This window comes from Alosa pseudoharengus, unplaced genomic scaffold, assembly GCF_046254945.1.
Source record: "Alosa pseudoharengus isolate Yale_2024_CS ecotype anadromous, Long Island Sound unplaced genomic scaffold, YU_APseudo_1.1 YU_APseudo_1.1_scf_15, whole genome shotgun sequence".
Taxonomy (NCBI): Eukaryota; Metazoa; Chordata; class Actinopteri; order Clupeiformes; family Clupeidae; genus Alosa; species Alosa pseudoharengus.
This window is the reverse complement of record NW_027468620.1, coordinates 16,499,958-16,514,297: the sequence shown is the minus strand read 5'-3', so window position 1 is coordinate 16,514,297 and position 14,340 is coordinate 16,499,958. Positions and strand designations below refer to the sequence as shown.

At 43.5% G+C, this 14,340-nt stretch overlaps 2 protein-coding genes across 2 annotated transcripts in view; one reads left to right on the top strand and one right to left on the bottom strand.

The window, feature by feature from the left end:
- The window catches only part of vsir (V-set immunoregulatory receptor), a 14,501-nt gene extending 7,055 nt beyond the window's left edge, over positions 1-7,446 (bottom strand). The window contains exon 1 of the mRNA XM_076285745.1: positions 7,184-7,446. Coding sequence (XP_076141860.1) covers positions 7,184-7,340 — 157 coding nt within the window. The 5' untranslated portion in view covers positions 7,341-7,446. The remainder of the gene's footprint in view (positions 1-7,183) is intronic.
- Positions 1-14,340, top strand: part of cdh23 (cadherin-related 23) — a 243,160-nt gene that overhangs the window by 206,950 nt on the left and 21,870 nt on the right. The window contains exons 37-43 of the mRNA XM_076285746.1: positions 11,170-11,391; positions 11,642-11,761; positions 11,913-12,093; positions 12,327-12,460; positions 12,968-13,177; positions 13,781-13,888; positions 14,092-14,194. Of these exons, the coding sequence (XP_076141861.1) occupies positions 11,170-11,391; positions 11,642-11,761; positions 11,913-12,093; positions 12,327-12,460; positions 12,968-13,177; positions 13,781-13,888; positions 14,092-14,194 (1,078 nt within the window). The remainder of the gene's footprint in view (positions 1-11,169; positions 11,392-11,641; positions 11,762-11,912; positions 12,094-12,326; positions 12,461-12,967; positions 13,178-13,780; positions 13,889-14,091; positions 14,195-14,340) is intronic.

Sequence of the window (14,340 nt, the reverse complement as noted above, 5' to 3'; positions counted from 1 at the left end):
TTTATCGTCCCATCCTTCATCACCTAATGCAATTAAACAATCTTAATATTAGGAGCAATTGGCTGAAATGTAAGTTTGAGACTTGAAGTTCTGTGTAGCCAGCTGTCAATGTGTCAGTAGACTGACACAAACATCCTTCTTCTTTGACTACATGGCAAGGCAAACTCATGCACACACACACACACACGCACACACATACAGTACACATTCATCGCCAGCTGTTTGTGTTTCCTGCCCACATCGCCTGCATAGCTCACATGTGGGCACCAGCTTTGTGTGGTTAGAGAGACCAGCACACAGGGGTTAACTCGAGTACATTCCGCACCGACGAAACATCCACTCAAAACCCCAGAGTGCACATTTAAGGGCACGTGTCAAAATGTTAAAAGGCAGTCAGTGAGTCATGAGTTATGCGTTTCCTTTGTTTTCTGACATTTTGCCACATACCCTAATTGTTTCCCCAAAGAGGGCCCCTAAAGGTCCCCAAGACACAACGTTAATCGCATCTCTGATCGAAAACACACACACACACACACACACCATATGGAGAGTGTTGGTGTAGCCTCCTCTCTGCAACACTACTTCCTTCTCCCCCCCTCCTCCGCCACCTCCTCTATTTCATCTTCCGCTGCTGGTTGTGCACACTTTAAATCATCCTTCGCTCACACTTGTTCTCTCTGTTGTCTCTGTTCCATTACAAAGCGAGCTTTCAAAACTTTTGATGTTATCTCTTGTCACATAATGCAAACACATTCTAAAATGTGCAGGGTGATATGCACACGAAAGCATATTCTTGTAGTGTGTGTGTGTGTGTGTGTGATCTGAACAAAGCAGTCTTTTCAGTGTAGCTCAGGGCAAACCAAGGCTCTTAGCTGTTATCCTGACAGAGGCACAAATAAATTGCACCCATTATGTAAAGATCAGTATACCTACTGTATCCATCTGCACAAATAGCTTGTTCTCTGAAGTCAAGTCACTGTGTGTGTGCCTGTGTGAGTGTATGTCTATGTGTGTGTGTGTGTGCATGTGTGAGTGTATGTCTGTGTGTGTGTGTGTGTGTGCATGTGTGAGTGTATGTCTGTGTGTGCGTGTGTGAGTGTATGTCTCTGTGTGTGTGTGTGTGCATGTGTGAGTGTATGTCTGTGTGTGTGAGTGTGAGTGTATGTCTGTGTGTGTGTGTGTGCATGTGTGAGTGTATGTCTGTGTGTGTGTGTCTGTGTGTGTGTGTGTGTGTGAGTGTGAGTGTATGTCTGTGTGTGTGTGTGTGTGTGTGCATGTGACATATGTTAATGTTTTTTTCTGTATATGTGCATGGCAGGCAGACATTGGTACTGTAGGTCATGTATGAGCACGAGAGAAGCAGAGTGGCAGAACAAGATAGTACAGTAAGGCCAGAGCATTAGAAGTGGACTTCCTTCCTTCTCTCTCTCTCTCTCTCTCTCTCTCCGTCTCTCTCTCTGTATTTCTCTAACCCTCTCTTTGTCTTGAATTATTACAGTTTCTATCACACACACACACACACACACACACACACACACATATACAGACACAATGTCACTAGAGAGTCCAGCTGTTAGAGGCATGTGTCGTGCTGTAATAGTTCTGAGGGCCTGACCCAGATAAAACTGCTTAGAAATACAGCAGTCAACCAGTCTATGACCCCCACACAACCCATCCTGGTTTGGTCACTGCGTGTGTTTGTGTGTGTATGTGTTTGTGTGTGTGTGTGTGTGTGTGTGTGTGTGTGTGAATGTCAGGAAGAGCAATAGGAAATCCAGGGAGTGTGATGAACTGTAACTGTGACCTCTCTGGCAGAGCCCACCTAACAGAGGAACAATAGTTTGGAGCTGGCTACTGTTTCACACACTGGCCCTGTCTGACACACACACACACACACACACACACTCATGCACTAACAAGGTCATTCATGTACTGATATGCAAAGGAAGTCACACACACACACACACACATTCATAAAGACATATTATCAAAGTTGAAAACAAACACATTTATTCTTCATACAGCAAATGCATGAAGATTCACACAGAAACACACAGATAGACAGAAATCATAAACACACACACACAGTGAGACTGACTCTCGGGAGAGCGCTAAATCTGACACACAATCTTGTTAAGGCACAGGCCCCAGGCCTCTCTCTGTTATGTGAGTCTGCTGCAGTGACCCACAAATCTTGATGTACCTCAAAGCTTAATACACACACAGACATTACACACATATATCTCACTCACACACACACACACACACACACACACACACACCTGTTACCTCGTGTTAGGTTCAAAGTAAGAGACAAAACCAGGGAGAGGAGAGAAAAGGGAAGAGGGGTGGAACATGGTCTCTGAGCACCAAGTCAGTCCAGACCCATGGGCGGATTATGAACTTTCGGGCCCCTGGGCCCAGATGTATTAAGGGCACCCCACTTATTGTCATATATGTGGGAGGGGGGGTTTGGGGGCCCTCCCCCAGAAATTTTTAATTTTTTTGATGTGATTTCCTGTATTCTGGTGCATTTTGGGGATGGCCAATACTAAATTTAATCAGATTCATAGCCTTCATCCTGATTTGATATTGAGGCAATGATTCCATGCAAAGGCTTGGGCTTCAGGGCCCCCTGACCCCTTGGGCCCCTGGGCCTGGGCCCGGTAGGCCCGTGCAGTAATCCATCCCTGTCCAGACCTACAGTCCACCAGGACTCTCCCAAAGCCAGCAGACCTGAACGTGATAAAGTACCTGTTTTCTTGTTTTACACTACTTTTTGACCAGCAACTTCTATCTGGCATCTTTGTGTCACGCTCACTGGGTTTCACCTTTATGCAAAGCTTGCCGTTTCGGGTTCCCGCTTCAACTGAATTAGTCTTTCATCGTTTCAACAGCAGCCCACACACACACACATCGGTAATTTTGCATGGATTTGCATAATGCCTGAAAGCTGATGGGGTGTTTTTCTCTCTGAGGTTTGCAGCTCTATCATTTGACTCCTTGAGTTTGATGAAGATCGGCTCCCCACCCACTGGATCTACTCAAGTCATAGGCATGGGGAAAACCCTCACTTCACGTGCCAACCCAGCTCAGTATGTTCTGCCCAGTGGCAAAAGTCATTCTCCATGTGACTTCATGTATTTGTCTATTGTATGACTTACTAAAAATGAGTACTTTGTCATACCAGAGGTTTCTTCTAACTTCTACCTCCTAACCACACAAACACACACACACACACACATATACACACAAACACACACACAAACTAATTTGGATTAGCCAGCTCATTAACAGGTGTTAATGGTAACAGCATGAGGTAACTGATACTCACTCCCCCAGTCAGGCTTGTGTTTGTGAAACTAGAGAGGGGGCTTCCTATGGGCTTTTGAGTCTGTCACCCCCTTCTTGTGTATCTTTAGAGTCTGCCTGTTCAGATATACTAGGCCTTTAGTAGACACTGTGGTCTGAGTGGTGGTGGAACAACATCAGCAAAACGTACGCTTTCTCTGCACGCGTAGTTCACAAATTTACTGTGGCCTTCCAACAGGAAATGAGTGTCACTATGTATGATTTTCACATGTAACACTCAGCAAAAGTGTAATTTCATTGGCATTGCCATGAGAACCTTTCTTGTCAACTACTAATTAAGACCCATGGGAACCAATGTCAGACTCTAGTCAGACCTCTCTCTTTCTCTCTCTCTCTCTCTCATGACAAATCATGTTGTCATATCCAAACATTATATCTCTAAAAATGAAACCTATGTGCACATCGGGTCTAGTAGTTGGGCATTCCTGTAGTCCAAGGTAAGTGTGTGTGTGTCACTGACCAGGGTGATGTTTAGTGCCTGTTCCTTGCTGTGTCCGATAGGGAGGAGAGGTCACCGGAAGAGCAGACTGACTCACTTGCTCGCCATGTTGTAGGCCTGTTTCTACTTCAGGCCTGATTTGGGCCATTGTACACATTTTTTTCTTATGTTGTTTAAGCTTGTATTAATAAGACCCCTCCCAGCCTCACTACTTCAAAATGAAACAGTCCAATAACCCGTTTTCTTTCTCTGTAGATGTATTCCACTCTCCCTCACATACACATGTACAGACACACTAAAAGTATCTCTGTCTCTCTCTCTCTCTCTCTCCTGTCATTCTTGTTATATATATATATAGTATAACCATTATATATATATATATATATATAATGGTTATACTATATATGGTTCTGTGACATGCACTGTTAGTAGAGGGCTGATTCCCTCTTCCTCTCATGTTCTCTCTCTTCCCTCTCTCCTGGCCCATCCATTTGCCTCAGTGGGAAAGGAGACAATGTTTATCTGTTGGCTTACCTTATCTGCCCACAGACCAGCGAGCCCAGGGGGGTCTGGAATGCCTCGTTGGCCCTCTCTCTCACCCTTAGTGCCTTCTGCTTTTATTTCAGATCAGTTTTGGCATCCTTCTAAAACACTGCTTGCACTTTGTAGTCTTTTTGGGGGGGTATTTTATGACTTTAATCAATTCGGTGAACAGGTTGAGTTGGCGTGTGTTTCATTCAGAGTCATTTACATCATTCTGAAAACAAATGTCAACTCCATGTGCATCTGTATCTGAAGTAATGTTCATGTAACTTGTTTATCTTGAAACACAACCCCCCTCCACGTACTGTTTTCAAACTGTTAAAAGCCTCGGCAATTTTTTTGTTACATTAAAGGAGACCACACTTCCTGAGCAGTCATTTGAGGAGCTCTGCTCTACAGCAGGATATACAATCTCATGCACTTCTGGCAGATCTCCCATGCAGACAAATTAGCAGCTTTTCAAACAAATACCAAACACCGACTGTTTGTACAAACTAAGGTTACTAGAGGCAAATGGAGAATTACTATGCAAGGTCTTCTGCAAGGCCTGTGTAAGCCAAAGCATGTGTCTGGCTGATGAAAAAAGACTTTAATTACGTTTGAGTCCTTGGGAGTCTCTGACAGGTCAGTTCCCGGGGGAGAAGAGGGGGCACAGGCTGGCTGAAGGTCTCTGCTTGTTTTCTTTCAAACTGTTCTTTCTTTCTCTCTCTCTCTCTCTTTGACCCCTAATTCCTTTCAGGGGTTGGAAATTCTCTCTGGTATAGTGTATGTCCCACACAAAATTGCTGTGTAACATTGACAATACACAGGGGAAGTACCGTCACATTCAAATCAGTTGACACATTCACACATTCAAATCAGAATGATAGCATGTGGGCTGCATCATGTCAGTCCCTCAGAATCATTTCAGTTCTGATGTTATGTTATTCTCTAGATAGGAATGTTCTTATCTTGGGAGAAAATAAATTGGCTTTCAGGAATAAATAATTGTACCAGGGTTCAACAGGTCATATGGCAGGCTTTCCATCTTTGGCTCATCCTTAGAGTGCTTGTGTACAGGTGTGCTCACTAACGCCTCCAGGGAGGTCGGTGTAGTCTATAGCCTAACCCCCTCCTTTGGGGGGAGTTTAGGGCAGGTTGGCAGATCAATGACCAACAGCAGGGGACAGAGCAGGGATTGTGTGCAGGACTGACAAAAGGCCAGATGAGCAAGAAGAGGAAGAGGAGACACCGATATGAACAGGAGCTTCCCCACTGCGCCATTCCACACTGCCCTCCATAATACCAAACAAGTCACTGATCACTCTGTGTCGAAAGGTCAGGCGAACCAACCACTTTGCAAGCTCCACACACCACCCAACCCCCCAGGTCAGAAAAACATACCCAGAACTTTCACTTTTTTTTACTGCAGAACATCGATACACCCAGAAAAAGACATTGACCTGTTTAGACATGATGGATTGGCACAAGGAAGTGTTTTTTTTTTTTTTTTTTTTTTGGGGGGGTGAGAACGCAGAGGAAGGAAATGTCTAAACAAAGAGTCCAAAACAGGCTCATGATCATTAGGATGCCATTTACAGCAGGCAGTAACAGAAATTATAAGAAGGAGCAATTAAATAAAGGCAAGCATTATTTATCTCTTCGTCCTGTGAACCTGTCATGGCCTGTTTACACTTCAGCATCAGTCCACAAATGGAATGGCACTGATGCTGAATTATGGTCAAATTCTGGAATATTCCGTATCAGCTTTTTTTTCCCAAGTGTAATCTACTGTTCCTTAATTTTGAGCATTTTCCATTAAGGCCAGACAGTGAGAGCTGAAAGAAGAAGTATGATTTCTGTTTAGTAACTAGGCCTATACTTCCTATTTTGGGACATAAATAGGCAGTCTTTTTGACAACTTTAGTGGCGCTGTTGAGACGTGACTGAACCAAAGTGTCCCATCACTTATGAATACGTCCCTTTGAAATGTGATGCATATAAATCTACAAACGTCCCTGAACTTTACGTGTACGCGTCACCTGCGACAATAGCGCATCAGTTCCACAACCTGAACCTACATTTAGTGAAACTCTAGCCGTGTGATGTGACTAGGATTACAGACTTGGTAGGCTGATGTATAGCCAAACAGCTGTCCCAGCTCTTTCAGGCGCGACATAGGCTACACAAGGGGCTGAGTTAATGGAGCGCGGGGACAGATGTTTCAGGGCAACTGACTCAAAACATGAACGTGGATAGACTCCTGTCGTTAAAGTTATGTAGAGTTAAATGTTCCGTATTTCACTTGTCCCTTTTTGGTCGGTCAGTGTTTCTGTCGGCACACCCTAAGCATGAAGCCAAACAGGGTTTATTTTGGGGCGAAACACAGGAAATTAAAGTGGCAGATACCCTCTAGGTTACGATCGTCTTGAGGAAGTCTGACAATTTGGCCACTTTAGGCTACTACTCAGTAGGCTACTTTTCATAATAATAATAATAACATCCCATTTTTGTAGGTTAGGCTATATAAAAGTGTCGCACATTAGCATGCTTACTTATGACCGCACGGTGCCAGAATTAATAAATATACTGACTTTAACACAAATAGCCTTGTTCAAAACCAATTGATGAAGTAGCAATATGAAGCCAATACAAAGAGGCAAAGTGTCAAATATGTGACACCGGCGTGACGTGACACGTTAAAAGGTAAAATGCTCTTCTTGCTTTATTTGACAACAGACACAAAAGAGCATCTGACAAGCTTGTACATGCCACTGACCTTTCGTCTATTTGTGGATGAGCATATCAGTAAGATTCAGCATTATTGACCATTGCAGTTTATTTCCTTACCTTGAGTCAGGACAGCCACAATGAAATGAATTGCAACAATTCTAAAATCCATTGGTGCGACCAACTTGAATAAATCCAGTAAATCCGACGGTAAATGTAGCTTATTTGTACTTCTTTTCGTTAGACTATTATGAGCAGCAGCATGCTCTGCTTGCATACAAATTCGGTGGCTACACTCTTTATACAGCCTACCGCACGCTACCCGATTTGATGTTGGCTCTTGAAATCAACTTTTCGACTGTTTGTAGATTGTCTAGCCCATAGCGCATAAATGCAACAGGATAGGCTACGATACGAAGCCTGTGGTAACGTGCGACTCCTCCCTCCGCCGCCGCCAGTGTCTCCCTCTCAGCCCGTAATAAAAATGTAAATTAAATGGGAGTTTAGATAACAACTGGCAGCTAATTTGTGGTGCATAGATTAGCCTATCTTTCACTTTCTTTCGACCCTCAAGTTTCTCCCAGTTGTTGTGAGGTATGGTTGTTGTTGTTTTTTTACAGATAAGATACTGAAAATATCCAGGGAGATATAGGCTAGCTGAAATAAATGCATACCCTTTCCTTTGTATTCATCAGTTTGTAATAAATACGCTGTTTATTAGATTATTTAATTTTGCAATTTGCCAATTTCAATTATTTAAGATTATTTCCTTAAGCATTTATCTTAGAAATTGATTTTCTTTCAGCGCAATATAAGCGGGCATATTGGTAACACATTTGCATTCCTTCCTTGTATTTTCACTGTATTTGTTGGGAAATTCAGTCTGTCAGGGCAGTAGCCTGAGGCACAGGCTGGATCTGATACTGACGACCAGTCAGGCAGGAACATCAGGAACATGTCTCCCTCCCACCCCCCTACACTCCCAACACACACACACTGGCACATTTTTATTTGAGTTTCACTCACTTCCCTCCCCATGCCATGCTGAACTGTGTGTGTGTGTTACATTCAACATGCACATAACCTCCTATTTTCATGTGTAGGCTTTTAAACATCACATCCCCACGCCATCCCACACACATGGATGAACACAACCTCGCATTGTCAGTGGAGCTGACAAGTTCAGAAATGTTTGAACTTGGGAACACCATGCCCCCCCCTACACACACACACAGCACATAAGGAAATGCAAAGTTGTGTTCAAAACCTCTCCACATCTGGTCAAGCTTCAGTTCTGGCATCATCACAGCCCAACTTAAGCATCCTTTTCAGCACAACATCAACAGCACTAGTTATCCCTGTCACGTGATGGGATGGGTCACAGCATAAACAAAGTACCACAAGTTCCAGCGGAATGTAGCCAAGGACGTTCCTGTCTCAGTGACGGAGGGGGTGCAGGCCCCTGAGGCTTGACCCAACGTTCTTTCCCCTGTGAATCAGAGGCCTGGGTGGGTCACACATCTAATTAAACACACGCAAGAGTTCTTGATCACAGGGGGAGATGAGCACTGTTGAGAACTTGTTTGCCTATATTACTCATAACTATCAACTTGTTTCACATATACAGTAAATGTGTGTGTGTGTATGTGGTGGTGGTGGGGGGGGGGGGGGGGATTCACCTTTGGCTATCTGAAATGTTAGATAGCTGATAGTGTTGAGTTAACAGATAAATAGGACATGAAACACGCATATCAAAAGTGCTCAGCCAAATCCTGTTGGGGCTGTTTACCTCTGGGTAGCATCTGTGTTTTGCATAATAGCCCTCACAAACAACTCATCTTGTTGTGTACCCATTGAGATTATACTATCTGGGGCATGCAAAATACTGAGAGAAAAAACTGGGCCTACATGGACGAGAATATTCACTTTCAGGTTTCCTGTCAAGCTTCAGTGTAAATGGTGGAGGGCACAGCCATCAGGTGATTGGTGTCTGTCAATGTGGTATGAGAAAGAATACATCTGGCCATTACTAGAGAGTGAAAAAGAGAAAGGCTTTCATTATGGCTTTCATTATGGCCTGCAAACCACACTCAATTATGAGAACGAGAAGAGAAGTGCTGCTTCAGTGTAATTCCTCGGGATGATGAAACATGTCTGTTGACACATATTGGCTAATAGCTGCAACATTTGAAAAGTCTTTGATACTTCGGAAGCAAGGATACCAACAAATTTGTTCACGTCTGTATGCACTAGTGGGGAAATAAGTACTGAATGTGTCAACATTTTTTTCAGTAAATACATTTCCAGTCAGGCTATACACATGACATTTTTTACCAGACTTTGATCTAAACATTAAAGTTCATGAATAGTTATGTGTAATAAAGTCGAATGACACAAGAAAAAAAATGTGCCAACTGAAATTTCTTAAATACTTTGTGGAAAAGCCTTTGTTTGTAATGACAGCTTCAAAACATTTCCTGTATGAAGAAACTAATTAGTCACAATATGCATGTGTGATTTTGGCCCATTCTTCTAAACAGATTTTCTTCTTGAGGATTCAAGGAAAGGCTCTTGTGAATCCTGATCTTTAGTTCCTTCCACAAAAATTATATTGAATTTAAGTCAACTTCTCTGAAATCAATTTCTCTGAAATCCTTTGCTGTATGCTTTGGATCTGTGCTGCTGGAAGGTCCACCTACGTCTCATTCTCATCATCCTGGTGGATGGCAAGAATATCCCTGATAAAAACCTATGAAGTCAGTACCATAAGATGAAAAACAGCCCCACACCATGATGCTTCCACCTCCAAACTTCACTGTTGGTATAATATGTTATGGTGATGTGCAATGCCATTTCCCCTCCAAACATGGCATATAATATGACAGCCAAAACTTTAAAAGACTACATTCTTCCAGTAAGGCTTGTCCAAATGTTGTGTAGCAAACTTTAAACAAGCTTCAACATGCCTTTTCTTTAGTAATAGTCTGCATGCTTAGAGGCCATGGTGGCGGAGTGCATTGTCTATTGTTTTCTCTGTAACAATTGTGCCTCCTGCCTCAAAGTCTTTCTGAAGCTTTTTCCGAGTGGTCCTTGGCTCTAGGGCTGCTTCTTCTTGCTCCCTGGTCAGAAATCTTGCAAGGAGCTCCTGTGTGTGACAGGTTGATGATGGAGTGATATTCCTTCCACTTGCGGAAATACATCTGTATTCAGTACCATCGATATGTTTTGCAACAATAAGTTTGCGAAGGTCTTGGGAGAGCTCTTTGCTTTTACCCATCATGAAAAGTTTCGGTTACACTTTACTTGACAGTATCGTCATAAGAGTGACATGACACTGTCATGAACGAGTCATAAACTTTATGACATAACGCTTCTGTTATTAAGTGACATTCGGTTTTTGTCATAACAATTTAGGGTTAGGATTAGGGTTAGAGGTTTTCATGACAGTGTCATGTCACTCTTATGTCGATACTGTCAAGAAAAGTGTTACCAAAGTTTCTTGTGTGACACCTTAGTAACGAAAAATGTTTTTATAGCCCATCAATATGTACTAACCCCGCTGATACTAATTTGCACAGAGAGGTGGTATAATTACTTTCTAACTACTTAAAGACTTCTGCTGGTGCCTTGCCATTCCTTGTCTTGGTTTACTGCTTTTTCTTACCGTGTTCAATACTTTTTTCCTTTCACTTTTTTCGTTTAATTTCACTTTTACTTTATTTCCCTTTACTATACACAACTTTAGTTATGGACTTTAATGTTGTAAATTCTTTATATTTGTGGATTTGCTGAGTTAATAATAATGTCTGGTGAAAATTGAATGTGAATAGCTTCATCGGAAATATTTTTATTGAAAACAAAATGTACTAGTTCAATACTTTTTTCCCCCCACCGTAGGTTTGTTTCCTTTTTGTCATGTCTGTAGGCAGGCTTTATTCCCTCTTTGGAAACAAACATCTTATCACAGGGTAATAATGGCAGAAAGACACGTCTAAGACAGGTCTTCGCTGAAGTATAGACCGCTACCAGTCAGAACAAATGGTTATTTTCTTTACCAAAAGAGTCCATATTCTTCTCTTTTCTTTTCCTCCTTATGTCCCTCTAAGACATCTACCACAGTGTGGGTGCATGTTGTGGATGAGAATGACAACGCACCTGAGTTTCCAGAGAAGGAGTATGTGACTGTGCTGAGTGAAGGGCCTCACACAGTCGGGGCCACTATTGCCACGGTAACAGCCATCGACCCAGATGAGAAGCTCAATGGAACCGTTCGTTATGCCATCACCCAGGGCAATCTTGGTCAGACGTTTCACATCAATAACGTAACGGTAAGCCGGTAAAACGGTGAGATGTTTATAACATACCTGCTAAGATCTGCAATGTTATTAGAACTAATTGTAAAGTTCAAGTATTTCAACATTGAGCTTACATGATTGCCTACTTTGAGAAACTGTTGTGACACCAGACTCTTGCAATGTTGTCCTTCAAAAAGATGGGAGTTGGTTGTCTCATCTTTTGTAGAAGATATATATGAAGTCTAAGATCTGAGGGAATTTCTTTGTGCTGAATTGGATCCAGGGAAGGATTGTTGCAGTCAAAGAGTTGGACTACGAAGTCAGTAATGGACGCTACACACTGGTTGTGACTGCGACAGACCAGTGTCCTTTCCCACAACTCAGACTGACATCTAGTACCACGGTTAGTTTTGCGTGCACACACACACACACACTATGACAACAAGGTCATAGCATAGCATTAACTATGACAACACAGTCATAGCATTCAGAACTGACAGTCTGTGTACTGAGTCCTCATTCAGCTCCATGTGACTGTGTGTTGCGTTGACCAGGTGTTGGTGAATGTGCTGGATGTGAACGATGTGACCCCCACGTTCCCAAAGGCCTTTGAGGGGCCCTTTGAGATCACTGAGGGCCAGCCGGGGCCTCGTGTGTGGACGGTCAAGGCCACTGATGAGGACTCGGGCCTCAACGGCAAGGTGGAGTACACCATCACCGCAGGAGACCTCAAGAGTGAGTTTGACTCTCTCTCGTTCTGTGTGTATGTGTGTGCATCTGCGTGTACGTACATGCTCACACGTGTGTGTGTGTGTGTGAGAGAGAGAGAGTAAGTAAGTAAGTTAATTATATGTACAAGGTATGACACTGCTATACACACTGACAGCTATATATTATTAAATTTGTCAGTGTAATTTGACATGTCCCCTATTTTCATCTCTCTCTCTCTCTCTCTCTCTCTGAGCTAGATGAGTTTGTGGTATCTCCAGTGGAAGGGGAGCTGCGTGTCAGGCGAGACGTGGAGCTGGACAGAGAGACCACTCCTTCCTACAACATTACCATCACAGCACGGGACCTGGGATCTCCCCCCCGAAGCAGCACGGTCAGCAATCACAAACACTCAAACACCCACACTTGCACACTTACGTAAATAAACTGACGCACACAAATGAGAGTATTTACATGCAAAGACAAACATACTGTAGACAGCCACAGGGAAACATCTACACAAACAGAGAAGCAGCACACACACACACACAGATAAGCACACAGATAAACACACACACACACGCACACACACACACAGATAAACACACATACACACACACACACACACACACACACACACACACACACTGTCACAATCTGGTTCATAGATGTCACTGCATGGAGATCAAGTGAAATTAAATATACTGTATTTAGTCAAATTAGCTTTCAGTGTACATGTGATGTATCAGGAAATGTACTGAATATTGAGTAGCTTGCATAGTCTCTTTCTCACACTCACACACACACACACACACACACACACACACACACGGCACACAAACCTGTGAACACAATGGTCCAGCTGAAGATTGTCTCTCATCCGTCTCTGTTCTCTCTGTAGGTGGTGGTTGGGGTGTTGGTTCTGGACATCAATGATAACGACCCGATTCTGCTGAACCTGCCCTACAACACCAGTGTGAGTGAGGGTGCAGCCATCCACACCTCTGTGGCCCGGGTCCAAGCAAGTGACGCCGACAGTGGCCGCAACGCCCTCCTCACTTTCAACATCACCGCCGGCAACATAGACGGAGCCTTCTACATCAATGAGACTGTAAGAGTCAGGGAGAGGGGGCGCTGGCGCTGTGGTAGCGTAGTGGCTAAGGAGCTGGGCTAGCATGCTTTAGTAGCGTAGTGGCTAAGGAGCTGGGCTAATATGCGGTAGTAGCGTAGTGGCTAAGGAGCTGGGCTAGCATGCTTTAGTAGCGTAGTGGCTAAGGAGCTGGGCTAATATGCGGTAGTAGCGTAGTGGCTAAGGAGCTGGGCTAGCATGCAGTAGCCTGATAAGTTGTGGGTTCAATTCCAGGCTTCCACCGTTGTGCCCTTGAGCAAGGCACTTAACCCCAAGTTGCTCTGGGTAGAATGACCCTTGTAATATGCAACATATACGTAACTTTGGATAAAAGTGTCTGCTAAATGAGTACATGTAGATGTAAATGTGGTAGGAAGGGAGAGAGGCTCTCAAATCAGCATTTTAAAAACTATTGTACATGTTGCACAAAATGTCAAAGTTTATGTGAAAAACTCAAGGCAATTCATGTGCTTGTTGAATAATCATAGCTTATCTCCACATTGTCATCATCACTTTCTTCCTGTTTATCCTTTTTTGTCCCGTACTCTCTCTCTCTCTCTCTCTCTCTCTCTCTCTGGCTCTCAGACAGGTGTGGTGCAGGTGAACAGGCCACTGGACAGAGAGAGAATAGACGAGTACCGACTGACCATTACAGTCAAAGACAACCCTGAGAACCCCCGGATAGCACGTCGGGTAAGAATGACCTCCCCACACACACACACAGAGAGAGAGAGAGAGAGAGAGAGAGAGAGAAAGAAAGAGAAACACTTTTCCATTTTATTATGTGACACAGTTTCTATGATTATATCGTTCAAGAAGCTTCCTTGGCCTCTACACTCAATGCAGCAAATGAAACGTTCCTCTTCTCCATTGTCCCTCCCTATCCCTCCCTCCAGGATTCAGACACTCTGGTGGTCAGGATTCTGGATGAGAACGACAACCGGCCTCTCTTTACGCAGCCCAGCTACCGTGCCGAAATCATGGAAAACTCCCTTGCAGGTACCACACAGCCTGCTCATGATTCTCTTGCCTTTTAGTCATTTGACTCATAGATTCTTCTGTTACTTTACAGTTTACAGTTCAACCCTCTGTCCAACCACCTCAAACCTACCTTCCTCTCTCTCTCTCTCTCTCTCTCTCTCTCT